The following is a 27,624-nucleotide window of genomic DNA, read 5'->3' as shown; positions in this document are numbered from 1 at the left end:
CTAGCTATGAAGAGAGGTTGAGTAGATTAGGATTATTTTCGCTAGAAAGACGGAGGTTGAGGGGGGACCTGATTGAGGTGTACAAAATCATGAGAGGAATAGACAGGGTGGATAGCAAGAAGCTTTTTCCCAGAGTGGGGGATTCAATTACAAGGGGACACGAGTTCAAAGTGAAAGGGGAAAAGTTTAGGGGGGATATGCGTGGAAATTTCTTTACGCAGAGGGTGGTGGGTGCATGGAACGCTTTGCCAGCGGAGGTGGTAGACGCGGGCACGATAGCGTCTTTTAAGATGTATCTAGACAGATACATGAATGGGCAGGAAGTAAAGAGATACAGACCCTTAGAAAATAGGCGACAGGTTTAGATAGAGGATTTGGATCGGCGTAGGCTTGGAGGGCCGAAGGGCCTGTTCCTGTGCTGTAATTTTCTTTGTTCTTTGTTCTTTGCATCTGTCCTGATGAATGCAAAATGAACAGCTTCGACGGCATGTCTCTTTTTTCAGCAATACTCAAGTTCTGTATTACCAAGCGACTCATTATATATTATATGTTTTTGTCAAATGCAGAGACAGCATATATTTTGATGAAACTTCATGGACTTCTCAGTTGTGGTTTCCATCTGTGCTTCATCAACTTTAAGTCTCTCTAGACAGAGTAGTGCACTACCTTGACTTTCCACGTGTCAGCTTTTTGAAACTGTGTAGTTCTTCCTGCAGTCATTCTTGGTGGTTGAATGCAATGTTTTTGCTGATTTCATATTGAGACATTTTCATGCCTCGTTCTATTTTCATCTATTGATTTGAGAAAAAGTTTGTCTATGAAACAACCTCTTTTCAGGCCTCCCTTCAGGCTGTTGTGTTGCTGGGGCAGGGGTAGTGGGGCTCGGAATGTGACAACGCTATTTCCAGATTCTCCTGGTAATGACCTCGTCTACCACCAGATCTGGAGATTGTCATGGCAAATATCTCACCTACCACCAGATTTTTTTTTTTGCACAGTGAATATCAGCTTTTTGATTTTCATTTAAGGGTGCCACTTTCTACTCCATTTTCAGTGACATCGTTACAGTTACTTTTAAAGGTCGAGGTCAGCACCTGCCGTTGTTACTGTATAAAACTGTCAGCAACTTCTGACGTTCGCAAGTGCACAGTTAAACTTGGAAATCCAAAAGTTGCTTCAGTGATACCCTGCTGCTCCATAGGATGTGATGTTGCAGCTTTTGCAGATGGAATCATTAGAAATCACTGATTTTTCATGAACTTCAACTAATTATACACTATTCTCGCTGTAAAAACCAATGAAAATGTTAAGCCTTATTCACTCAGGTGTAACTGAGATTTTAACAGTGCTTCACGTCATAAATGCTGCTGAACAACCTCTCTGGCCCTGAAAAACTAATTTTACAAATGTGGAGTATCAGTGCTTCAAAAGAACATTTAAAATTGCAGCTTTTTAATAAAAAATATTTTTAAAGGTTTTTTTTAATTTTCTGAAATTTCTGTTTTCCCCTTAATCTCATGTATGCCCCAGTCTTTATTTCACTTTCTTTACTGTGATTTAAATGTGATTTATATTCCCTGCTTTTTACTTCCTGCTTTGCTGTCTCTGAGAATTCTTCAGTCTGACTGATCAGCTTGCTTACTGCCTGCCATGTAGCTTAATGCCACAAAGCTTGATGCCACATAAGGCACCAAATTAAAATTAACACTGGAAAAGAAGAAATCTTTGCACGAGAGGCCACTCTATCATTATGGGCAACCTTTTCCAATGTCCGTGATGAACACTGTCCCTTTGTTGCTGACCACAAAATCCGGGCCATTAAGTACTAAACCACAAAGGGTTTTCAATAATTGAGTGGCTTAACATTCTTAGTAGTAAGCTGAGAAATATAAAAATTCATTTTCGACTGCAGTCTGCTCAGTCGTATCTTGTGCTCAATTGTTCAAAAATAGGCTCCTTCTTTTCAACTTTACCATGCAAGAAGCATTTATGTAGGCAACGGAAGAGCTTGGGAGAAGCATTCTGGCTGCACAAACAAAATAAGAACAGTTGGTAAATGAGAGCAAGCCCCTAAGTTTTGAATTACACCTCTTTACTGGTTCCCCGATGCAAAATTTAGCATATTTTGGAGCGGAGAGTTTTAATTTCATTCTGAATGTTAACTTTTGTAGCTGTGTAATTTTCTTTTATGAAAGAACTTTGTGTTCTCTTCATGCCTTTAATGCTAACTTGACCATAACATGTTCAACATAACATGATGGATTGTTTTCTGCAGGAGGGTGTGCTGATTAAGTCCTATATAATGATACTGTAGCAACATCATCATATTGGCTAAGATACAGTAGATATTTGATAGGTTTCGTTAGTGGTGTTGAACAGTACATAAAGTTGAAGTTCCCCTCTAGGAGTTATGAAAGTATGTAGTGGTATTGTAGAGCTATTCACATTTTGTGTGCAGCCATGGCTAATACTGCAGAATTATGCAGTATTTTCAGGAGGAAGGCGGTACCAAAGAATGACGGCAGAAACCTTTATCTTCCAAAATCGGATCTTGCTCGTCCCTGAAGTTTGCCTGCCTGAAGGAAAATTATCTCTACTGGATCATGCAATTTTTACGGTAGGTTTTGACTATGCTGAAGGTCAGAAACATGATTGATTGGACAATTACAAGTCTCCACAAAATAAATTAGGAATGGCAGGGCTGCCAGCGCCAGGAGGAACAGCACTGGGGTGAAACAGATCAGCATAAAAAGTTGTTTGATCATCCAGTGGCGCAGTGGTTAGAACCGCAGCCTCACAGCTCCAGCGACCCGGGTTCAATTCTGGGTACTGCCTGTGTGGAGTTTGCAAGTTCTCCCTGTGTCTGCGTGGGTTTCCTCCGGGTGCTCCGGTTTCCTCCCACATGCCAAAAGACTTGCAGGTTGATAGGTAAATTGGCCATTATAAATTGCCCCTAGTATAGGTAGGTGGTAGGGAAATATAGGGACAGGTGGGGATGTGGTAGGAATATGGGATTAGTGTAGGATTAGTATAAATGGGTGGTTGATGGTCAGCACAGACTCGGTGGGCCGAAGGGCCCGTTTCAGTGCTGTATCTCTATAAAAAAAAAAGTACCAGATCTTTAATTAAACCAACGTGGTATCGGCAACAGTGAGCAAACACGAGTGTCGTTTAACATAGAGTTCAGCATTTTCCCTGCAAAGGCATTCCAGCTGGACATGACAAGTGGAATTTTGTAAAGGTTCTGAATGACTTGACAAATGTGTTTTCCTGAATTGCTGCATGCTGGTCAGAGCATACAGTAGTCATTGCTGGGTTGATTCTGACTATGAATGATTGCTAGCTCTTGTTTTGATACATTTCCCTTTAATGTACTGAGCTAAGTTATACAATATGTAGCATTGTGTTCCCTTGGTATATAAACACAGATGCAATGGTTTAGTGACAAGGTGAATCACCAGTCCGGCTTTGGTCCTAACCAATGTATGAGTTCTGTTTCTGTCTAATGCAGATTGTTCAGTATAATTTTATGACTGCACAGTTTTTCCGAGATCTGCTGGAGCTGACTTCTTAACTTCTGCCAAAGGAAATTCACTGACAGTGTATTTAACTCCCATGTAATTTACATTACTAGGGATCTGTGTCGGCAAGCACCATTTGGAAGTAAGAGAAAAAGAATTTCACTGCAGCATTAAACCATCGTTTTTGACTTGGTAATTTCACACAATGAGAAACTGTAATGCGGCAGATCCTGGACTTAGTAAATGAGTCAGGTCATCCAGGGCAAGGGTTTTCATTCTGTTGCGTATTTTCTAATGGTTGTGTGGTAATGGCAATAGTTGAGTGATATGGAGCTTCCTTGATAATTTCTTACATGCATTTTTTCCTTTGCTTTTTCCAACAAAATAAAATATTCTTTGTATCTTCTTTCGACCAGTAGCGAGGTAGTCCAATCAAAAGGCTGGCTGATGACTGCTGTCAAGATCGATGATTTCAATCTCCATCTCAACTCATTATATTCTCTCTCCTCTGAGTTCACTGCCCTTTTATCCTCCCTAAATCTCTCCATCCATGTAAACTCCTCAACCCTTGACCTGGCCATCTCACATGGCCTTGCTAGTTCCATTGTTTCAATTACAGACAAAGCCATCTCTGATCACTTCCTTGTATCACTCTCCTCCCACATTCCCTTCCACTCCCCAACATTTCCACATTCTGTATCCGACCCTGGAAAGATCTATCCCCCTATTCAATTACGATTGCACTTTCCAAATCTCAACTATCTAGCCTTTGGCCCTCCATTCATCACAATATTTCTGCAGCTACTGATTTGCTGAACTGCACCCTCATCTCCATCTTTGATGCTCTTGTCCCCAGTAAAAAGATCAGTCTCTCTCACCCTGGCTGTTCCCCCGGCATAGTCCTCATCTCCACTCCCTTAACTCCAAGGGATGCAGACTTGAAAGGATATGGCGGACAACTGTTTTAGCCATCCACCGCCAGATCTGTTTGGACCACTTGAAACGCTGTTGGGTCCTGCTATCATCTGCCAAAACAGCTCACTATTCCAGGATCATCTTGGAATGCAAAGGCAACCCCCAGCTTCTTTTCTCTACTGCACACCATCATCTTTAAGCCCCCTTTCCCCTATCCCCTGCACCCTCACCTCCAACAATAAATGCGAGGAGCTCATGGACTTCTTGGCCACTAAGATCAAGATTATCCGATCAGCTGCCTCTGCAGCATCCCTCGCACCACTTGCCCACCTGACCAAACTTCCTATAAAGTCCCCCTCTGCCCAAGCCCTGAACTCGCATCTTTCTCTAGTTTCTCTTCTATCTCCCCTCATGCCCTCTTTGAGCTCATCTTGTCCATGAAACCCACCTCCTGTTCCCTCGCTCCTATTCCCACGACACTGCTAATCACCCAGCTTCCTCTCCTGGTCCACATGTTAGCCGAAATTATAAATGGTTTTCTCTTTACAGATGTTGTTCCTCTCTCATTTAAATCTGCCATCATCATTCCCTCCTCAAAAATCAACCCTTGGCCCCAGCACCCTTGCAAACTACTGTTCCATCTCTAACCTTCCTTTCCTCTCCAAAATCCTTGAACGTGTTGTCACCTCCCAAATCCATTCCCATCTTTCCCGGAACTCCATGTTTGAATTCCTCCAATCAGGTTTCTGCCCCTGCCACAGTACCGAAATGGTTTTTAACAAAGTCACAAATGACATCCTATGTGACTGTGACAAAGGTAAACTTTTCCTCCTTGTCATTTTCGACCTGTCTGCAGCCTTTGACATGGCTGATCACACCATCCTGCTTCAACACCTCTCCATTGTTGTCCAGTTGGGTGGGACTGCTTTCATCTGGTTCCATTCTTATCTATCTAATCGTAGCCAGAGTATCACTTGCCATGCTTTCTCTTCCTGCCCCCACATCATTACCTCTGGTGTCTCCCAAGAATCGATACTTGTCCCATTCCTATTTCTCAGCTACATTCTGTCCCTTTGCGACATCATCCGAAAGCACGGCATAAGTTTTCACATGTATGCTGACTACACTTGCCTCCTTTTCACCACCACTTCTCTCGACTCCTCCACTGTTGCTAAATTATCAGACTGCTTATCCGACATCCAGTACTGGATGAGCAGAAATTTCCTCCAATTAAATACTGGGAAGACTGAAGCCATTTTTTTGGGCCCTGCTCTAAATTCCGTTCCCTAGCAACCAACTCCCTTCCTCGCTTGGGGCTGGATTTTATGGGTCTCCCTGAGGCGGGGTATCCATAGAATCGCGACCAAGGGTGAACTGAGGGCCTGTCGCCACCCCATCGCCAAGCGATTTTCCTGGGGGTGGAATAGGCCGACGACAGCCTTCACGGCCAGAGGCCCTATCACTCCTGACCTACATTGGCTCCAGGTCAAGCAACATCTTGATTTTAAAATTCTCATCCTTGTTTTCAAATCCCTCCATAGCCTTTCCCCTCCCTATCTCCATAATCTCCTCCACCCTCACAACCCTCCAAGATATCTGCGCTCCTTTAATTCTGGCCTGTTGTGCATCCTTGATTTTAATCACTCCACCATTGGTGGCCACTCCTTCAGTTACCTCAGCTACAAGCTCTGGAATACCCTCCCGACATCTCTCTCCCTCTCCACTTCGCAATCCTCTTTAAGATACTCCTTAAAACCTACCTCTTTGACCAAGCTTTTGGCCATCTGACTAATATCTCCTTTTGTGGCTCAGTGTCATACTTTGTTTTATAATGTCCCTATAAAGCACCTTAGGACATTTTGTTACGTTAAAAGCGCTTTCTAAATATAAGTTTTTGTCGTCCTCATAACATGAGGTGGAAGTAGTAGGTTAAATGAACCATCACAATTTTCCGACCTGCTCAGTTGAATGCTCGGCTTAGTTACTGCACAGAGATCTGATAAAACACTTTGTGGCACAGCGGTTTTGCTATTCAGCAGCTGTGGGACTGGAACTCCCAACTAACTGCTTAGCGTGAAGTCATTATGCTGTTTCCATCGCCTGGCCTTCATGTAATTAAAGTTGCAGAATGCACTATTTTCTTTCGTTGAGAGATTTCACTGTCTTATATATGGCAATCTGTAAAATTCATGTATACCAGATTCCAGTGAACCACTGAAACTATCTGGATTTGCTTTTGCAAGACCGTCACTTTTTATTGACTGTAATTTCTGTCCTTTGTCATCTTAGTGCTAGCCTTGGGACTAGTGCAAGTGAAGAAATACTGTTTCTAAAATTGCTTATCCTTTTTATAGGATTTTCTGCCTTTTTAATATTTTCAAGCACAAGTAATTGGCAACATTGGTAAAGCACGCTGCCCATTTCCTCAATAACTTCAGTGTTCGGGAACAAAGCTCAAGCAGGCAGAATGTGTGGATTCACTTTCCACTTAAAACCAAGTTCACAGATTTATGATCCCGCTCTCTCTGCACACGTTAAAAGTAAACAGTGAAAATTTTGCTTGGTTACTTGTAATATCCTGATCAAGTATCTTCAAATGATTTTTGACAAAACGGCAAAAACTATTGTATTCTATTCAAATAATTTTTATGACTAAAAATATTCTTTGCTGCATCTTCTAATTTTTGAGCTCATCAGTTGATTCATCCTTCTGAGAAAAATGTACCTACCCTGGCACACTCAACTAAAAAAAAAACTTGAAATAAAAACCTTTTTCTACTTCTGATGGAAAGGTCCCAACCTAAAATGTTGGGCTGAATTTTTCCACTAGGGATAAAGTCCCACTGTTGAAAATGGAGCCGACTCCACGCCAGTTGGCGGAAGGACCCACAGGTGGTGTTTTACCAGTGGCGGCAAACTAAGAGTTTGTCTCCAGGACCACTGTCTAATTGAGGACAGTGGCCCATCTCCCAGAGCTACAGGCCCAATCAGAGGGCCCACAGCTTGACAGCCTTGGCAGTGCCACTGTTAGACGAAGGAGAGGGTGCCTTCAAAGCGAGGTGCCCTCAAAGCCAAGGTAAGTTTTGTTTTGATGTGTGCTGGATCTAGGCAGGTCCTGGCGGTCAGGGTGGGGGCCCTTCCAACAGCGGCATCGGAGCCACGGCAGTGGCCGTTGCTGCTCAGGGCCCATCTGTGGGCCATGGAGTGGCCGTATGGGAGGGCTGCCCCCAGGAACCAGTGGGAAGCCGCCAGGGTTTCCTTGGTGGTCTTCCCACGCAGCAGTGGCCCCTCCCATCGCTTGAAAATTGCTGGTGGGGATGGGACGTAGCCCTTAATTGGGCACTTATTTGCCACAATTGGACGCTAAGGTGCCTGCCACTGGTAAAATGCCGTGGTGGCGGGAGGACGTCAGGCTCCCCTCCGAACGCCTTCCTCCACTATTTTACCAACCCTCCCACTTCCCAGCCCATCTCCAGAGGGCTGGTAAAATCCAGCCCTCTAACTCCGTTTCTCTTTCCACAGATGCTGCCTGACTGGCTGAGTATTTCGAGTATTATCTGTTTTTATTTCAGATTTCCAGCATCCATCCTATTCTAGTTTTGTAAAAAACTTGATCTCATCTCAGTTATACCAATTTCTTTTATAGTAATTTTTTTACTGACAATCCTAGTAATAGCTAAGATGATCAGTAATCAATTCACCAAATCATTGGGAAGGTATTAGGTTGTATTGTAATGTTTATTTTTTCCTCTCCTACTTTTGTCCATCTGCATCAATCATCATTTCCTGACTGCAGGGACTTACTTTTAAGCTGCTGTCTTTGTGCCATTACACTGACCAGGTAACTTTAGTTTTAACAACCAACTGTTTTTGCAAATAATAAAACCTCCAAACAATGAAAATAATGAACAATACGAACATACGAATTAGGAGCAGAAGTAGGCCATTTGGCCCCTCAAGCCTGCTCTGCCATTCAATAAGATCATGTCTGATCTGTTTGTCTTGAATTCCACACTCGCATCTACTCCCGATAACCTTTGATTTCATTGCCTAATGAGAATCTATCTACCTCCACCTTAAAAATATTCAAAAACTCCACCACGTTCTGAGGCAGAGTGTTCCAAAGTCTCTCAACCCTCTGAGAGAAAAAAATTCTCCTCATCTCTGTCCTAAATGGACGACCCCTAATTTTAAAACAGTACCCCCTAGTTCTGCTCTCGCCCACTAGAGGAAACATCCTTTCCACATCCACCTTGTCAAGACCGTTCAGGATCTTATATACTTCAATCAAGACTCCCCTCACTCTTCTAAACTCCGGTGTAAACAAGTCCAGTCTATCCAACCTTTCCTCATAAGACAGCCCGCTCATTCCAGGTGTCAATCTAGTAAATCTCCTCTGAACTGCCTCCAATGCATTTACATCCTCCCTTAAATATGGGTAAGTATAGATCCATTTTTAGGAGATAACACGTAATTGACAAACTATTGAGTAAATTAAACTTCCTGAATTTGGTGTGTTTACAGTGTTCTGGAGCTATATGGACTGGCACAAGTATATATTCCTTTTCGAACCTGATGACTTCCCATTTCACAATTGGAATTGTTTAACTTAATCATGTAAACTTTTTTTTGTTTCTGATAGATTTATGGTGGGCAGTCTGGGAGGAATCTAAGGCCACGTGTTGTGCTCCTGCAATGTTTCATTTGATATTAGCCTCTTCTTTGAAATCTACAGCTGTAGATTTCTGGCAGCAGTTGAATTTGGGGCTTTTGGGAAAAACCTGCTGGGTGGCCATTTATTCATACAGTGCAGTACTGTCACTGTCGTCTACTGAATCCATTAAGTACTGAAAGACTGGCAACTTTTCAAATATTTGATACTGACCTCTAGCCAGCTGATCAAAGCAGTGTTAGTAGTTACCAGACTGTCCTATTTTCCCAGTCTTAGGAGAATGGATAATGGTCAGTGTACAAAAGATAGAATAAAACAAAAGGTTGTACCCATTTAATTAATTAAGTGAAGAATGATGGTTCAGCTCACCATTACACCAAAGCACTAGGACTTTTTTGACCCTTTAAACTCTTATGTTTTTGAAGAACAGATAATCAAGCTCGTAACAACAATTTAGTTTAATAAATATATTTATGAGCCCTGCAAAATACAGAAAGGGTAGTCAATTCCAAGACCAGAAGTACAATTGTTTCATCACGCTATCTTCTCGAGTCTGTTCTGTTCTATTCTGTTCTAACTGACAATGGTTAGGCTACTTACATTTATATCTAACTTGGACCAAAAAAGCCATCTGGTTGTCACACAGGGGTATTGTTCCCTGTCTCACCATCTTATACATAGACTGTCTGTTTATACATGCCTTTCTACACAACCAAACAGAAATGAATAAGGACACTACATTGTTATCAAATACATGCACACATATTGTAGCTTTAACAAAACTTCAGTAATTTTCCAATATAGCAAAATGTTACCACGGCAAGATTGGAGAATTGATGATGATATACTGCAATACAAGGTTTGTGACATATAAATTCATTTGAAGTCCAGCTAGTCACATTTCCATTTTTAGGCAGGTCACTTTCAGGAGTGTCATGCTAGCCCGCCCGCCCGCCCCCCCCCCCCCCCCCCCCAACCCGCCAAGAATGAGGCACATTAATTTTGTCGTGAACATTGATTTTAAATTGTTACTGGAGTGAAGAAAGCACTTGTTAAACAGATCAGCCGTGGCTGGAAAAGACATTTGCATTAAACAGACGGTGATTGGAGGGACAAAGGACCATCCCCTGTCACATTTAACCCACAACGGACCTTGATCACCATGTATTGTGTGTAAGAGGAGCATTCCAGAGACTGCTAAGGTGATAAAATCCAAGACATGGTCAGACCAGTTAGTCACATGATTAACCTGCTCGGCAACCTGGATTTTACTGAATTGTACAAACCGTTTGAACGGTGAGTGTCTTTTTTCTCCTGGACTGAGAAGATCTCTCCTGTCTACTCCCATCTCTTTCTCACTAGCCTCTGAATCCAATGAAGACACATGAACCCCAAGAGAGAAAAGTCTCCTACAGCGAACAGGCTTAAGAGAAATACTGGGCCCCGATGAAAAGCAAGATCTACCTACAATCAAGGACTCTACAGTGATCTCGAAGAACCATAGCAAAAACCCTTCAGATATGTCCTCAAACTTTTCCACTTTATTTTTCTTCTGCTGTTTTCTTTCTCGATTTGCATGTCTGTATCATGTATGCATGCTAGCGTGGGCACATCGTGTATCCGTAGACGTTAACTGAATTAGGGTTCAAGTTCAATAAATTTCAACTTTTCTTCTTTAAACCTAAGAAAGCCTATTTGTGGTGGTTTCTTTGCCTTATAATTGGAAAGCGGTGAGCAAGGATTCACCAAGGGGGAGCTAAAAACACATTGTGTTTAAAATAAAACCATGTTACAGTAAGACCAGGTGAAGGCTGAAAGGGAACCCTAGACCTCTTTCTCACCTGGTCATCACAGGAGGCATCAAGTTAAGAGAAAACATTTATGTACACTTATAATACATTTGCTGAAGTATTATTATCAGTGGCTGGTAAGCAAGTGTACGCACATCTTTTTGGGCCAGAATGGTGTGGGTGCCTTTAAAATAAATAAATAAGTAGCAAAAATAGATTTTAAAAATGCATTATCTCAATAGACAAATGTTATTATTCTCAAAGTTTTTTGATTAAAAGAACACCACATACAGGGATTTAAGTTTGTGTTGTGAAGCCAAATATAACTGCTTTTGTTTGTAAAGAATGGCATTTTCTGTTTGGTCTTAGTAGCTAGTTTCTTTCTTCCTGTAAATATTTTTGTCTGCATACTTTGTTACATGTTCAGCTAAACTGTACAGAAGAGTCATTCAATCTTGTGATCAGTGCAAGCCACAAGACTCACCTGAAGCTTATTCAGGGTTGAATGTGGACAGGACCTTTTTTTTCCCCTTTCTCTTTTTGTCTACTTTTGCCCTGATAATTGATGATTCTGTTCATTGCATTTTCATGACATTCCTTTGCACACAAATCACAAATAGTTATACTCCTCTGCAAGGAAATTGAATGTTTAAGAAGCTGTTTCAATTAAAAATAATACTCAATGCTTCCCTGAATGTTCAACAAGTGTATGGCAATATGCATATTGCATCTAATATTTATACTTGTGTTTTATCCATAGGAAAATCAAATATATCTTGCTGAGAGGCAAATGATACAACTGGTATTAATACCATTTTTTAATGTAGTATGATTGCTTAATTTGATATTGTAAATATACTGCACTTCATTTTTTAACTTGATGTACCATGCTTCTTTATTACTATTTCATTCTTGTAATTCATTAAGAAAGAAAAAACTCAAAATATCACGCATCCTCAAGATGGCCTAAAGTGCTTCATAGACAGTGAATTACTTTTGAAGTGTAGTCACTCTTGTTAAATAAGCAAATATGGCTGTCATAAACAGCAATGAGACATTTAAATAGTTTTGGTGATCTTGGTTGTGAGGTAAATGTTGGCCAGGACACAGGGAAAGCTCCAATGCTTTTCAAGTATTGCTTTGGGATCTTAAGATGGGGCCTTTAGCTTAACATCTTCTCCAAAAGACAACACCTCTGACAATGCAGCACTCCAGCAGGAGCTCCTGCCAAGGATGGACTGACTGCAATGAGATGCTGGCATACCCATCTTACTGATACTTTTAAGAAAATATGTATTTACTTAAAGCTATTATTAAAACACATTTTACATACAACACTTTCGTATTAGGAGTATTATGTGGGATAATATATGGTATAATTTAATTGGGAGGGGTCGTTGACTACTAATCTATTTGAAAAAGTGTCCCTCAGCCAAAAATGTTTGAGAACCACTGCACTAAACCAAGCTGACATTATTACATTAATACATGACATACTGTACTCCATCATTACTTAAACAAGGTTTCTTAATATCATTGTTTCCATACGTGTTGCTTGGTGGCTGGTTTTTGGCTTGTGTGTATAGTCTTCCATTGCTGATACTTAAAATTCAGAGAAAATGTTGCACAGAAAACGTTAAAATCGATTATCCACTACAGGTAATTTTCATTAACTGATGCAATTAAACTGGGAACATTAAACAATTTGAATTATCCAATAATTGAAATTGCCTGCCTTTGAATTAAGTAGAGTAGACTGTTTAAGAAAATCTACAGGAGAATTAGTTGTTGTAAGATTAATATAACACAGGATTGGGATGTTTTTTCTCTTTGAAGCTAAACAAATAGACAACACCGACAACATAATTAATTACACTTGCAATATGATTAGCTACAGTAATATAATTGGAATTTTACAATGAAGTGTGTGTGACCTCTCAAGTCTGATTTAACATCATGGGACAGATCATAAATATTTGCACAGCTTAAATTGTCTTCCTTGGAAAAATAATGCATATTTTGTATTCTAAAGTTTACTTGTACAAAAGTGGATTGATTTGCACAGTGTGGAGCAAATCCCATTTTACTGATGAAAACTGCTATTTATAAAGAAGCTGTAGTAGATTTCTACTTGTGCAAAGCTGTTCCAGAAGAAACAATTAGCAAATTAAGTATGTAAATTAATTATTGCAATATACATATGTATTTAGCTGTCTTGGGAACATGTTTGAATATTGAAAGCTCCGTGCACTGATTCATATCATAGGAGTGCAGAATACTTAGCGAAACAAATTTCAGGGTAGGGGGTAGTGAAACCAATTGCTGACCAAGAATGTTGTATTTACATAAACTACGGGGGGAATTTTATGCTGGCAGCGGGAGTCTCAACGTCAGGGGAAACCGAAGGTGAGATCCCCATGTTGCCTCCTTTCCGGAAGGCCCTCTGAGTTTAGTGCCAGTCGGGCATTTAAGCGGACAGTGGTGGGTCTTCCATAGGATTTAGGACCCTGTCACCGGACGTCCCGCCCTTGGAGAGCTGCCGACCAGTCAGAAGCCGGCAGCTGCAGCGCCAGCGCGGAGGGGGTGGCTGCTGCTGGAGGTGAATGCCTGGAGGCTGAGGAGCCTCGCTGGAGCCAGGCCTCAAGTAGGCCAGGGCGGGAGGGGTCTCGCGGGGTGGGGATCAGGGCACGGCACTCAGCAGCAAGGGCGGGGGTGGCCCTCAGCGGGCCCCCCCCCCTTTCTGATGCTGGGGTTCCTTGTTCAGGCACTGTACCTTTGAATGAGGGCACCCCACACCCTCACAGTCGGGGTTTTTCCTACTGTGTTTTCCGTGCAGTGATGGGGTCGCCCACTGCACGGGTTATTGCGGCTGCGGCGGGAAGAGGCCCTTAATTGGGGGTTAATTGCCCAATTAAGAGCCTCAATTGACTGGGGCAGGCAGGCTGTTTACAGGCCTTCCCACCCTGGACTACATTTCAGCAGTGGCAGGATCGTGGTGAAACCTCCTTTTATCCCCCTCCCGTGCCACCATCCATTCCAATTTTAAACTCTTTCTGCCTCCAAACCTACCGCGGGGGACAGCATAAAATTCTACCCTACCTGTTTAAAGTTTGCACATTCCTATGATTGTTACTGAGTTTTAAAATGTGAAGCAAAATGGGCATTTTTCTAATTTTGCTGAGGGTTTTACCCCCAAAGAGTTTTATTTTATTGAAGGAATATAGTGACTATTTGTTTATTCCTTTATCACTGAAGGCGTTGCAATTAATTACAAGCTTCAAGATTATTTTAGTTCATTAAGTCAAAATCACCCAATTAGGTGTGATAATTACAATCATGAGATGTCTTAGTTGAACTGCAACTTGAAGTACATGTTTTAGAAAGTATATAAAAACAAGAAATGCTGGAACCACTCAGCAGGTCTGGCAGCATCTGTGAAAAGAGAAGCAGAGTTAACGTTTCGGGTCAGTGACCCTTTTTAGAAAGTATACCTGTTTGGATAATACACAAGTGATCAAATTACAACTGGATTATTCTCTTTGGCCTCCTTATCTCAAGAGACAATGGGTAAGCACCTGGAGGTGGTCAGTGGTGTGTGGAGCAGCGCCTGGAGTGGCTATAAAAGGCCAATTCTAGAGTGACAGACTCTTCCACAGGTGCTGCAGAAAAATTTGTTTGTCGGGGCTGTTACACAGTTGGCTCTCCCCTTGCGCCTCTGTCTTTTTTCCTGCCAACTACTAAGTCTCTTTGACTCGCCACACTTTAGCCCCGCCTTTATGGCTGCCTGCCAGCTCTGGCGAACGCTGGCAACTGACTCCCACAACTTGTGATCAGTGTCACAGGATTTCATGTCGCGTTTGCAGACGTCTTTAAAGCGGATTATAGTCACTTGTTAAGTGGAGGTATTTGTATCAGCTGGCTGGGCTGTGTTCCATTTCCAGCTCTTGAAGCAGCTTTTAAAATTTTTTTAAAACGCTCTTTTGTCTATCATGACACAAGAAAATCTGTTGAAGCTGGTTTGTGATGTGACTTTGTCATTGTGGTATGATGGCTCAAGAATTACGAATTTTGTTTCTCCTCATACTTCCCACATCAAAGAAAGAAAAACAGTATGTACTGTAGAGAATCCGTATTCATACATAAATTGCAGCATACATCTGTTAGACAAGTGATGTCGAAATGCTGTTCTGGTTGATGTCATTTTAGGAAATAAGAATTTGTTATAATACATTTGAGTTAGTACTGTATTAAAATAATAAACAAAGGCTTTATTTATAATTTTTATAACTTCTGTTTTCTAATCTCTCCCCTTTACATGTGTTCCCATGCCCCACAAGAGCTCACTGGATAAATGCAAGATGTAGTGTGGTGCTGAGCCAATCAGACCAGGAAGATCCTAGGTTTAATTCTTGGGCCTATGCTGGTGGACAGCAATGGACCTGCAAAAATTGACCTCAGGTGACTTGGGATAAAGAGGAAAAAAAAATAGCTGGGGTTCCTGTGAATTCTGAATCTAATCTGACTAATTCACCTTATTTCCTTATCCATTGTTCCTCTTTTTTTCTCTCTATCCTTAAATTTAATTGGTTAAGGAGATAGAGTGTTGGACCCATCATTCAGCAAGATCCCAGATGCCCCTTTGTCAACTCGCACTTCTAGTAATTTGCAGCGCAAACATTTTTTGAGGGGAAGGAAATGGGGAAAGAAAGATTGGATTAAGAGAGAGAAAAAGAGTCAAAGGAAAAGTTAGAATTTTTTAAAACGTTCAACTCTTTAGGAACAATTTATTACCTGCAAGGTGTGACTCCACTGTTTAAATTCTTCCCTTTCTGGGCTCCCAAGGTTGAATGGCATTGCAGGGACATAAATCTCGTCATTAAAATGATCCGTACGTCCTTAAATACCAGCCCTAACTTTCTGCAGTGAGTTTCTTTCATTTTAACAGTGCAAGTAGCGAGCTCTGTTTTTTCTGTAGCTAACGCAAATTGTCCAGCAATTTGTGGCAATTCATAACTCATGTGGTTTCTCTTCCTCACCAAAAATTGCTGTTTTGTACATGAAAATAACAGCATGTGCATTAAACTCACCGTTACTTTGCTGGCAAGCTTTGGCCCAATATGTTGACAGTGCTACCTACTCGTGTAGTGGGTTTTGAATTGTGAGACCACACACTGTTTTTAATATCTAAGAGAAATATATGTGCACTCAAATTGGTTTTGTTTTAAAAAAGGAACGCTAATTTACTCTGAACAAGAAATTCCCATTGTGCTTTTGGCTGCTGAAAAGTTACTTGCCTAGCTGGTACCAAACTCAGCCATGCAAAGGACGATTGTTTTTACTGAGATATTTGAAAATGCCTGATACTGTTGCATTTACATTACTACTTTTCATTTATGTCCTGAGGATAATATCAATATTTCTGCAGTGAGAGGACCTAGGTTGCTATTCTGTGCTCAGCAGCTTTCTCCTGCAAATTCATCCCCACTTCTTTCCATGTTTTTGAGTGTGTCACAAATGAAGGTCGCCCTGCTTATATCTATTATGCTGTTGAGTATGATACATGACTTGGAAGACCAGTGGACTTGAGACCGGTAACATGTGAAATTGACAGCAGGGCTGTGCAATAAAGGCACAGTGTATATCATACTGTTGCAGCCACTGTTTAAGCCCATTGGGTGATGCAGACTGTGTAATTCATATACTGTATGTCTATTTAATAGTAAAAATCTTGTACATGCAGTTCCTGTCCACAAACCTTACTACTTATAAATAACTTTTGGTCACGCTTTGCTAGCAACAATTGCTATGTCAAGATTTTGTATTCACTTTTGCAATGTCAATTGTCACATTGCCATTATAGGCTCCATATTCCAAATTTTTTATCTCTCATGAACTGATTGTGATTTTTGATTAGCTTTTATATCCGTATTGTAAGTATGATAATGGTGTTGAAAAGGAGGAGTTTTAAAATGTTTTTGGAGTAGTACTAAACCAGTAAATGCATCCTTGCACCAGGTTGAGGTCTAACATTGAACAATGTGGGATATGGAAGATGAATTTCAGCACACACAATAAGATGTTCTTCATGAAACTACTTAATCTACAGTGCCAGAAAACATGGAAATGATAGAAAAATGACTAACAGATGTTTATAAATAATGTGACAAGCAGTCAAGGCTGTCTAATAAACAAGCTGGTCTTTTGCCAGTGCTTAGCAAAGCCTGTGTTTTGGTGTCTTAGGCTTTCTGTGCTTTGAAATAAACGTTGTACATTTTTGCATTGCAGTGGAGATATTTATCATAACATAGTGGCTGTGTTACTGGACTAGTAATTCAGCGGTCTGGACGAACAATCCAGAGAACATGAATTCAAATACCACTCATGAGAATTTAATTTCAACTGGAAAAAAAACTGGGAGAAAATAAAAGAAAGCTGATGTTTGTAAAATGGTCATGAAGCTGTTGGATTGTTATTTAACCCCAACTGATTCACTAACATCCTTTAGGGAAGGAAATCTGCTGTGCTTACCTGGTCTGGCCTACATGTGACTCCAGACCCACATCAACACGGTTGACTCTTAACTGCCCTCTGAAATGGTCTAGCAAATCATTTAGTTGTATTAAAATGCTACCAGCTATTCAAGAAAAAGGCCTACCACCACCTTCTCAAGTGCAACTAGGAATGAGCAATAAATGCTATCCTTTCCAGCGATGTCCACATCCTGAAAAAGAATCAATAAAGATTCCACCTATAACATGTGGAAGCATGGTTTTGGATATCACATTTTCATACAGCTCTTGTATTGGCGAACAAATGGAGCCATGCCAGAGCGGATTGCCCATCCATTGTGGAACCCTATTTTCATCATATTGATTTCCATGGCCTCTATGCTGCTACAAATCACACCAATGACAAATAACAGAGATGTATTAGCAATACCCAGGAATTCAATCAGAACCAGAGTCAAGGCAACCCTACCCCTTTAGACCTGCAAGATTTTCCTCACTAAGATCTGGGAGTTGGTGCTCAAGTTGGGTGGACTGTTCCACAGCCGAGTCAGAGAACAGCTTGATATAGTTGTATTTGCAGAATTATATCTATCCCAGACTGCTTGATCAACATTCCTAGATACTCCTGTCCCACTGCAAGATGCACCCACCAGAGTTGGAGGTTCAGTGATATACAGTCAGGTGGGTGTGTCCCTACGAATTGACAATATTGACTTCGAGCTCCAGTAAGTTTCATTGATTCAGGTTAAACAAAACCAAGGAAACCTGCAGACCTGTAGTACCACTGACAAGTTCATGGCCCTCCATGTTGAAAATCATTTGGAGAAAGTAGTAGATCATCTTTCTTGACTCAAACAAAAGGTTTCAAAATTCTCACTCAATAGATAGATGGGGATTAAAGGACTTTACAATGCTATGGGAGTGAACTGTTTAACAAATATCTAGACAAGTTAACAAATAAATTATTATTTATGCTCTGGGGAAAAACAGATTTTATTTAGCATATTAACCAACCCCACCTGCCCCTTTCTCTAGGTATCTTTTTTTTAAACAGGTGAGATTACACCTTGTGTAAATAACCCAATTTTAATATTTTTTCAAACTCTTTCTGTGGAAAACTGACCAATGAAATGAATCCCAAAATGTGACTTTATTCAGTGATTTAGCACACTATATTACATTCCTGTGTGCAGTTTACATAGGTATTAACATGTTTAAAACAATCTACTTTGTCAAGGTGAAACAAATTCTCTTATAAATTATAAGGAATTATGAGATAGAAGAACTGAAGGAAATCCGTATTAGTAGAGAAATGGTGTTGGGGAAATTGATGGGATTGAAGGCCGATCAATCCCCAGTGCCAGATGGTCTGCATCCAGGGCACTTAAGGAAGTGGCCCCAGAAATAGTGGATGCATTGGTGGTCACCTTCCAAGATTCTATTGACTCTGGAACAGTTCGTACAGGTTGGAAGGTAGCTAATGTAACCCCACTATTTAAAAAGGGAGCTAGAGAGAAAGCAGGGAATTATAGACCAGTCAGCCAGACGCCAGTAGTGGGGAAAATTCTAGAGTCCATTATCAAAGATTTTATAGCAGAGCACTTAGAGAACAGTGGTAGAATCGGACAGAGTCAGCATGGATTTACGAAAGGGAAATCATGCTTGACAAATCTACTGGAATTCTTCGAGGATGTAACTAGTAGAGTTGATGAGGGGGAGCCAGTGGATGTGATTTATTTGGACTTTCAGAAGACTTTCAACAAAGTCCCGCATAAGAGATTAGCTTGTAAAATTAAAGCGCATGGGATTGGAGGTAGTGTATTGCGATGGATAGAAAATTGGTCGGCAGACAGGAAACAAAGAGTAGGGATAAATGGGTCTTTTTCCGAATGGCCGGCAGTGACTAGTGGGATACCGCAGGGATCGGTGCTAGGACCCCAGCTATTCACAATATTTATTAATGATTTAGATGAGGGAACTAAATGTAATATCTCCAAATTTGCAGATGACACAAAACTGGGTGGGAGGGCGAGTTGTGAGGAGGATGCAGAGAGGCTTCAGGGTGATTTGGACAAGTTGAGTGAGTGGACAAATGCATGGCAGATGCAGTATACTGTGAGGTTATCCACTTTGGTAGCAAAAACAGGAAGGCAGATTATTATCTGAATGGCTATAAATTGGGGAGTATGCAACGAGACCTGGGTGTTCTCAGACACCAGTCGCTGAAGGTAAGCATGCAGGTGCAACAGGCGGTAAAAAAGGCAAATGGTATGTTGGCCTTCATAGCGAGAGGATTCGAATACAGGAGCAGGGATGTCTTGCTGCAATTATACAGGGCCTTGGTGAGGCCACACCTGGAATATTGTGTGCAGTTTTGGTCTTATCCGAGGAAGGAAGTTCTTGCTATAGAGGGAATGCAGCGAAGGTTAACCAGACTGATTCCTGGGATGGCGGGACTGACGTATGAGGAGAGATTGCATCGGTTAGGATTATATTCGCTGGAGTTCGGAAGAGTGAGGGGGGCATCTCATAGAAACCTATAAAATTCTAACAGGTCTTAACAGGGTAAATATAGGAAGGATGTTCCCAATGGTGGGGGAGTCCAGAACCAGGGGTCATAGTCTAACGATACGGGGTAAACCATTCAGGACTGAAATGAGGGGAAGTGTCTTCACGCAGAGAGTGGTGAACCTGTGGAATTTGCTACCACAGAAAGCAGTTGAGGCCAAAACATTGTATGTTTTGAAGAAGTAGCTAGATAAAGCTCTTGGGGCGAAAGGGATTGAAGGATATGGGGCGAAAGTGGGAACAGGGTACTGGGTTGGATGATCAGCCATGATAATGAATTGCGGAGCAGGCTCGAAGGACTGAATGGTCTACCCCTGCTCCTATTTTTTTATTTTTCTATAATTGTAGTGTACTGCTGGCTCTGAAGTAATGGAGAAGGAAGCAGCTCTTATTATTCCACCCAATATGCCAAATGGATTTCGGGTTTTGCAGAAGCCAGAGCTGATATAAGTGGGCCAATAAAAGCCAGTGAAATGGAAAGAGAAAAAAAAAATCAACAAATGGGTGAGACTGAAAAGGCAAAAAGAGAATGCGGAAGTCAAATAAAAAATTTAGAAAAGGCAGAAGAGTAAAAATGTTGCACAACAAGTGAGAGGGGATTAATGGAATAACTGAATCATACAAAGTCTACATATTGGCCCATATTTCACTGTCAGTGGCAAAGTGAAGGCACTCGCTGCTGATCTCAAAGCTACCCACAAAGATCTAGCAATTTCTGTGGTGTGGGTTTCCCCTTTCATACTAGAATTTTAAAGGTAGTAGGTGAGAATATTGCAGATACCAAGGCCTTGGAGAGGGTACAGAAGAGATTTACTACACACTGGTACCAGGGATGACCATCATCAGTTATGTGGAGAGACTGGAGAAACAGGGTTTATTCTTCTTGGAACAGCAAAGGTTAAGAGGAGATTTGATAAAGGGTTTTGATGGAGTAAATAAGGAGATACTTTTTCCAGTGGCAGAAGGGTAGGTAACCAGTGGACACAGATTTATGGGCATTAGCAAAAGAATCAGGCAACCTGAGGAAACAATTTTTTTTAAACCAGCTAATTGTTGTGATCTGGAATACACTGCCTGAAGGTTGGTTGGAGCAGGTTCTATAGTAATGTTCAAAAGAGAATTGGATAAATAGTTGAAGCGAAAACAATTTCAGGGAAGTGGGATTAATTGGATAGTTCTATCAAAGAGCTGGCACAGACACAATAGGCCGTATGGCCTCCTTCTATATAATTCTATGATGCAATGATTCGATGAACTAACTATAACCTTCCAAAGTTCTCTCGATTCAGGAACCTTTCCTTTAGATTGGAAAATTGTACATGTCACTCTGCTGTTTAAGAAAGGTAAGTGAGGGAAACCAGGGAATTATAAGATCATAAGAAATAGGAGCCATTTGGCTCCTCAAGCCTGCTCTGCCATTCAGTAAGATCATGGCTGATCCAATTGCAGCATCAACTCCACTTTCCTGCCAGCCCCCTATAACCCTTGACTCCTTTATCGATCAAAAATCTGTCCAACTCAGCCTTGAATGTATTCAATGGCCCAGCCTCCACTGCTCTCTGGGGAAGAGAATTCCAAAGATTAACAATCCTCTGAGAGAAGAAATTCCTTCTCATCTCCATCTTAAAAGGGAGACCCTATATTTTGAAACTGTGCCCTCTAGTTCTACATTCCCTCATGAGGGGAAACATCCTCTCAGCATCTACCCTGTCAAGCCCCCTCAGATTCTTATGTTTCAATAAGATCATCTCTCATTCTTCTAAACTCTAATGACAATAGGCCCAACCTGCTTAATCTTTCCTCACAAGACAACCCCTTTGCAGTGTTCTTAACTCTTCATTTAAGATAGATGCAAGCTTTATATTTGGATTCAACACCAACACTATTTATTGTTTTATTTATCTAAATTACATGATCTCAGGTCCAGGTCTTTTCCTTGCTGCTGTGTGTGTGTTCTGTCTGCCAAGCCATGTCTTGAGTGTGTCTCTCAAAATGATGTCTCCTTCTCATACTGATGAATGTCATCAGTTGTGTCAGTGGCCAGGTCTCTTAAAGGTATGATTTCTAAAAGATGAAGTCACCCACTACACCACATTACATTACTCCCTTCTTTTAAATTTAAAGGTTCCCCCTTTTTAAAAAATTAACATTTGCTCTCTAGCAAACTTGTGTTGAACAAAACTCAGTTGGACTGAAATTTGAAACTTGAAGGGGAGAGATTTCAGGCACATCACCATCAACTCCAGACTTTCTTCCCGCCTGGCTCCCTTCATCATCGATGCATGACATGGTCTTTAAATTGCCAGGTAATCAATGAAGTCTTGATATTTTCTGTGGATCTTGCAGTATTGATCTTGGCTGAGCTGCTTCTTGAAATGTCGTCTTCGTCACTTCTAGAATTGTTTTAGTTGTTACAAGAGGTTTTATATTTGTACTAAAATCTTAGAATTCTGTGTGTTTAAAAAAAACTGAACAAAGGATAGTCAGTGGACATGGACACCTGTAAATAACTGAAATGTTTGAATGTTGACTTTGTACAAAACAATAGGAGAAGCAAGCAGTTTCAAGGAAGTTAGCCAGGGGTTTTTGACCTCCTCAGAGCATCACTTTGAATGGCAGGGGAGACACTGTGTCTGATCATGTGATCGGCTGAGGAAGGTTTACTTTTTTTTGGACCCTTTAAAAACCATTGAGTTGGTCAAAGAGTAGGCATTTGAAATTTGGTCTCTGACTTGCCTGGAGATCAAAGTGGAAGACCCAGACAAGACCTCTCTGTAAAGGAAACTTTCATCTCTTGAAAATAAACTCTGTATTTGAAAGGTGGCGGATTTCTATTGCCTCCTATCTCCGAAGACTTCTTACATCCAGTATGGTTCCTGTTTCCTCCTGTGTTTTAGAAAATCCTGGAACCTGAAGAAAGCTTCTACTCTATACTGCTGTTGTGAGTCCTGTTGCTACACCCCTGCTGAAAGACCTATGTGACACCTGCTTTAACCGAATTGCCTTGAACACCTACCCATCACAGACTGTTCATCAACCTCACCTGGAGAGATGTCGTGTGGCATCCAACTCTTCGACTCTGGGACACCTCACCCAACCAAAGAATTTCCTGCCAGAACGTGACAAACTGATTTATTATTCCTTCTATTCCTAAGAAACAGCTGTAAACCAAACCCCTTTTTTCCCCAGTTAACCGGTTTTTTTGAATGTATGTGTGTGTGCATGAAGTTAAGGGAAATAAGGAGCTTTTCATATATAGATTTATCTCATTAGTGTGACTTTTTTTCTTATAAATAGTTAATGTTATTTGAAGAAATCTAGTTGGTGTGCTTTATTCTGGGCGCAATAAGAGTCTAATTGGCTATTCCTCTTCGGTAGGTGGGAAGAATTAATTGATATGCTGTGACCTGTGGAGAAGTGGGACTGAATTAACAGTGCATTTCTCCCCCTTTGGTCATAACATAGCATTGACTCTTTTCACAGAATTGTTACAATGCAGAAGGAGGCCATTCAGCCCATTGTGTCTACATCGGCTGTCCAAATGAGTAATTCACCTAATGCCATTCCCCTGCCTTCTCCCCGTAACCCTGCACATTCTTCTTTTTCAGATAACCGTCTAATTCCCTTTTGAATGCCTCGATTGAACCTGCTTCTGCCACACTGTCAGGCAGTGCATTCCAGATCCTAACCACTCATTGCGTGAAGAAGTTTTTCCTCATGTCGGTTTTGCTTCTTTTGCCAATCACTTTAAATCTGTGCCCTCTCATTCTCGATCCTTTCACGAGTGAGAACAGTTTCCCCCTATCCACTCTGTCCAGACCCCTCATGATTTTGAATACCTCTATAAAATCTCCTCTCAGCCTTCTCTTCAAGGAAAACAGTCCCAACTTCTCCAATCTGTCTTCATATCTGAAGTTCCTCATCCCTGGAACCATTCTCGTGAATCTTTTCTGTACTCTGTCCAATGCCTTCACATCACTTCTAAAGTGTGGCACCCAGAACTGGATGCAATACTCCAACTGAGGCTGAACTAGTGTCTTATACAAGTTCAACATAACTTCCTTGCCCTTGTACTCTATGCCACTATTAAAGCCTAGGATACTGTATACTTTATTAACTGCTCTCTCAACCTGTCCTGCCACGTTCAATGACTTATGCACATAGTGCTGTATAACTCTATGACTCTATATGCCCCCAGGTCCCTCTGCTCTTGCACCCACTTTAGAGTTGTACCCTTTGTTATATTGTCTCTCCATGTTCTTCCTACCACAATGAATCACCTCACATTTTTCCACATTGAACATCATCTGCCACTTGTCCACCCATTCCACCAACTTGTTTATGTACTTTTGAAGTTCTACAAGTTGATCTTTTGAAGAAGGTTACATCTCTCTTAACAATGTAGTTTCTTCTCTTTTTGTTATGATCCTGTTTCCTTTTCTCTGAACTACCATAAGCACTCTTGGGTCAAATGGTGAGCTAATTTATTTATTTTTATTTAGAGATACAGCACTGAAACAGGCCCTTCGGCCCACCGAGTCTGTGCCGACCAACAACCACCCACTTATACTAACCCTACAGTAATCCCATATTCCCTACCACCTACCTACACTAGGGGCAATTTACAACGGCCAATTTACCTATCACCTGCAAATCTTTGGCTGTGGGAGGAAACCGGAGCACTGGGCGAAAACCCACGCGGTCACAGGGAGAACTTGCAAACTCCGCACAGGCAGTCCCCAGAATCGAACCCAGGTCCCTGGAGCTGTGAGGCTGCAGTGCTAACCACTGCGCCATTGTGCCGCCCCTAATCTTTGACATTTTCTCCCATCAAACCAGGTCTTTGTCTCCTTTTATCTCGCTATCTTTTACATGTATCTGTTGGTCTGCATGCAACTTTATCCTCTGTTTTTGACTCCTGTCTCTATCCCTCAAGCTTTCCATTGAGTCCGTGTAGTGTTGTGTAGGCATGAATTGTGGCAGTGGATTCTTCTTTAGGATGTTGTCTTTTGTCAGGCAGTTCAGTCCTCTAGCAATGTTGATCATGATCAGCTTCAATTCTCTGGAAGTTTTGAAACTTAACAGATTTCCCTTGCTTGAGTTAATAACATGGAATTCAGTCTGACGTGGACCCATGGGAGGAATTGAGAGTAATTTGGATCATCCCTAGGACCGGTAGAGGGTTATCGGACCGTAGGAGAAGATTTTCGGCTTGTTCAATTGCAGTTTCTGTTTTCTCTGTAACTTGTGGAATATTGGGGCATCCATTATGTTGACTGTTGCTCCTGAGTCCATTACTGCACAGATTGTCGAATTATCTTTGAACACAATCTACATGGGCAGGGGTTGGTACTTGTAGTTGTGAACAACAAAAATCTTCTCTTGTGCTGCATATATGTAACCTTCCTTCTAGTATTTAACTCTATTAATGTCTTCTGCAGGCTTCGATCGGCATACTGTTGCGAAATGTCCCATTTTTTCACAGGATTTACACTTCTTTCCCCTCGCAGGGCAAGTTTTATACTGCGGTAATGCACCACCGCAATGATTGCATATTTGAACGTGATATGATTATGATCGCTATCTTGGTCTTCCTTGATGTGCCTTGGATGTTTTTCTGGATTTCCTCTGTGCCTTTGTGTTTGTTGTGTTTCTCTGGTGAAACCAACCTCTTGTGGCATTCACAGATTCTGTTGACAATCCTGACCTGGCCTCAGGGGATTCTCGTCTTGTTAGTTGCCTCTTTCCTTTCTAAGACTTTGGCTTGTCCTTTGCTGGCTTCCAGCGTTCTGCCAATATTGAGTAGCCATTGCAAGTTTAATGATTCACCCTTAAGAGCTTGCCTTCTTTGTCTTGGTGATTGCAGGTCATAATGATCTGGGAGATGATTTCTTTGTCCACGTCTGTGAAGTTGCAATTCTGGCTCAGACCTCTGAATCTTGTCATTTCATGGTCAAGGGTTTCATATTTGTCTTGTTTGACTTGCCTGAAGACATAAATTTCGTTTTGATAAGCCGATGTTTGAAAATATCTTTTTAGAGCATTCTTTGCTGCATCATCATCATCACGGTTCTGGTGTCTGTGTATCAAAGATATCGTCGACTTTTCATCCAGCATAGTGTAGGAGTAACACTCTTTTTCTTCAGGATGTACTGATATCGAATGCCACTATTAGGCATTCAAATCTTGCTTGCCATTTGCTCCCGTGTGGCTCTGGGTTGCTGTCTGTCTCTGCAAAGGCTGGAAAGACTAGCAAGTGTTGCGCAATATAGTGATAGTTTTGTTCCAGATTTAAGCGAAAACAATTTTTTGTTCAAGCCAAGGTTTTCTTTCTACTTCAGTCCACGTTTTCTCTCTGATTCAGTCCTGGCTTTCTCTCGACTTTTTTTTCTGTTTGCTGGTTCCTACCGTGCCTTGTCTTTTTTTTCCTCTTCGTCACCAAAAAATGTAGTGTTGTTCTGTGTCCTTAAGTCTTCATTAAAGATAGATGCAGGCTTTATATTTGGATTCAACACGAATACTATTTCTTGTACATTACATGATCTTAGGTCCAGGTCCTTTCCTTGCTGCTGTGTGTGTTCTGTCTGCTAAGCCATGTGTTGGGTGTGTCTCTCAAAATGGTGTCACTTCCTTATATATGAATGATGAATGTCATCAATTGTGTCAGTGGTCTGGCCTCTTTAAGGTATAGTTTCTTAAAGGTGAAGTCATCACTACACTGCATTACACCCTTCATCCCAAGAATCAGCCGAGTGAACCTTTTCTGAACTGCTTCCAATGCAAGTATATCCCTCCTTACGTAAGGAGACCAAAACTGTACACTGTGCTCTCGTTGAGGTCTCACAAATGCCCTGTACAGTTGTGGTAAGACTTTCCTACTTTTATACTCCATTCAATAAATGCCAACATTCTATTTGCCTTCCTGATTACTTGTTGTACCTGCATGCTACCTTTTTGTGATTCATGTGCAAGAACACCCAGATCCCTCTGTACTGCAGTATTCTCCATTATCTCTCCATTTAACTAATATTCTGCTTCTCTATTCTCCCCCCCCCCCCCCCCCCCCCAAAGAGTGGACATCCTCACATTTTCCCACATTAACTCCATCTGCCAGATTTTTGCCCACTCACTTAACCTATCTATCTCCTTGCAGACACATTGTGTCCTCCTCACAACTTGCTTTCCTATCTATCTTTGTATCGTTAGCAAATTTGGCTACAGTATACTCGGTCCCTTCATCTAAGTCATGAATATAGATCGTGAATAGTTGAGGCCTCAGCATTGATCTCTGTGGCGCTCCACTAGTTACAGTTTGCAAATCTGAAAATGCCCCATTTATCCCGACTCTCTGTTTCCTGTTTGTTAGCCAATCCTCTATCCATGCTAATATATTAAGTCCAACACCATGAGCTCTTATTGTTGTATGATTGCCTTAAGAGTGATGTCCCTTTAAGAGCTTGGTTTGCTAATGAGCCAAGTACCAGGATGTAGTCATTTGACTGCATGTCAGGGTCACACTGCAACAGCAACACCCACAAGAAGCTTCTGTAAATAATTTGTTCTGTACTGTACATACAAGTTTGGTTGTTAATAAACCTGTTGGAGATCTTCAGCAAACTGGACTCCAAGCATCTCATTTATGTTGCTTC

General features: G+C 41.3%; 1 protein-coding gene across 13 annotated transcripts in view; it reads left to right on the top strand.

Annotated features, from left to right (window-relative positions):
• Positions 1-27,624, top strand: part of fars2 (phenylalanyl-tRNA synthetase 2, mitochondrial) — a 480,761-nt gene that overhangs the window by 31,556 nt on the left and 421,581 nt on the right. Inside the window, exon 3 of one of the 13 annotated variants that reach the window (XM_068054461.1) lies at positions 2,487-2,617. The exons of the other annotated variants lie outside the window; for them this stretch is intronic. Coding sequence (XP_067910562.1) covers positions 2,516-2,617 — 102 coding nt within the window. The 5' untranslated portion in view covers positions 2,487-2,515. The remainder of the gene's footprint in view (positions 1-2,486; positions 2,618-27,624) is intronic. 13 annotated transcript variants of the gene reach the window in all.

Source organism: Heterodontus francisci, chromosome 2 (assembly GCF_036365525.1).
Source record: "Heterodontus francisci isolate sHetFra1 chromosome 2, sHetFra1.hap1, whole genome shotgun sequence".
NCBI lineage: Eukaryota > Metazoa > Chordata > Chondrichthyes > Heterodontiformes > Heterodontidae > Heterodontus > Heterodontus francisci.
The sequence above is the reverse complement of the archived record's forward strand: the minus strand, read 5'-3'. Positions and strand labels throughout refer to the sequence as shown.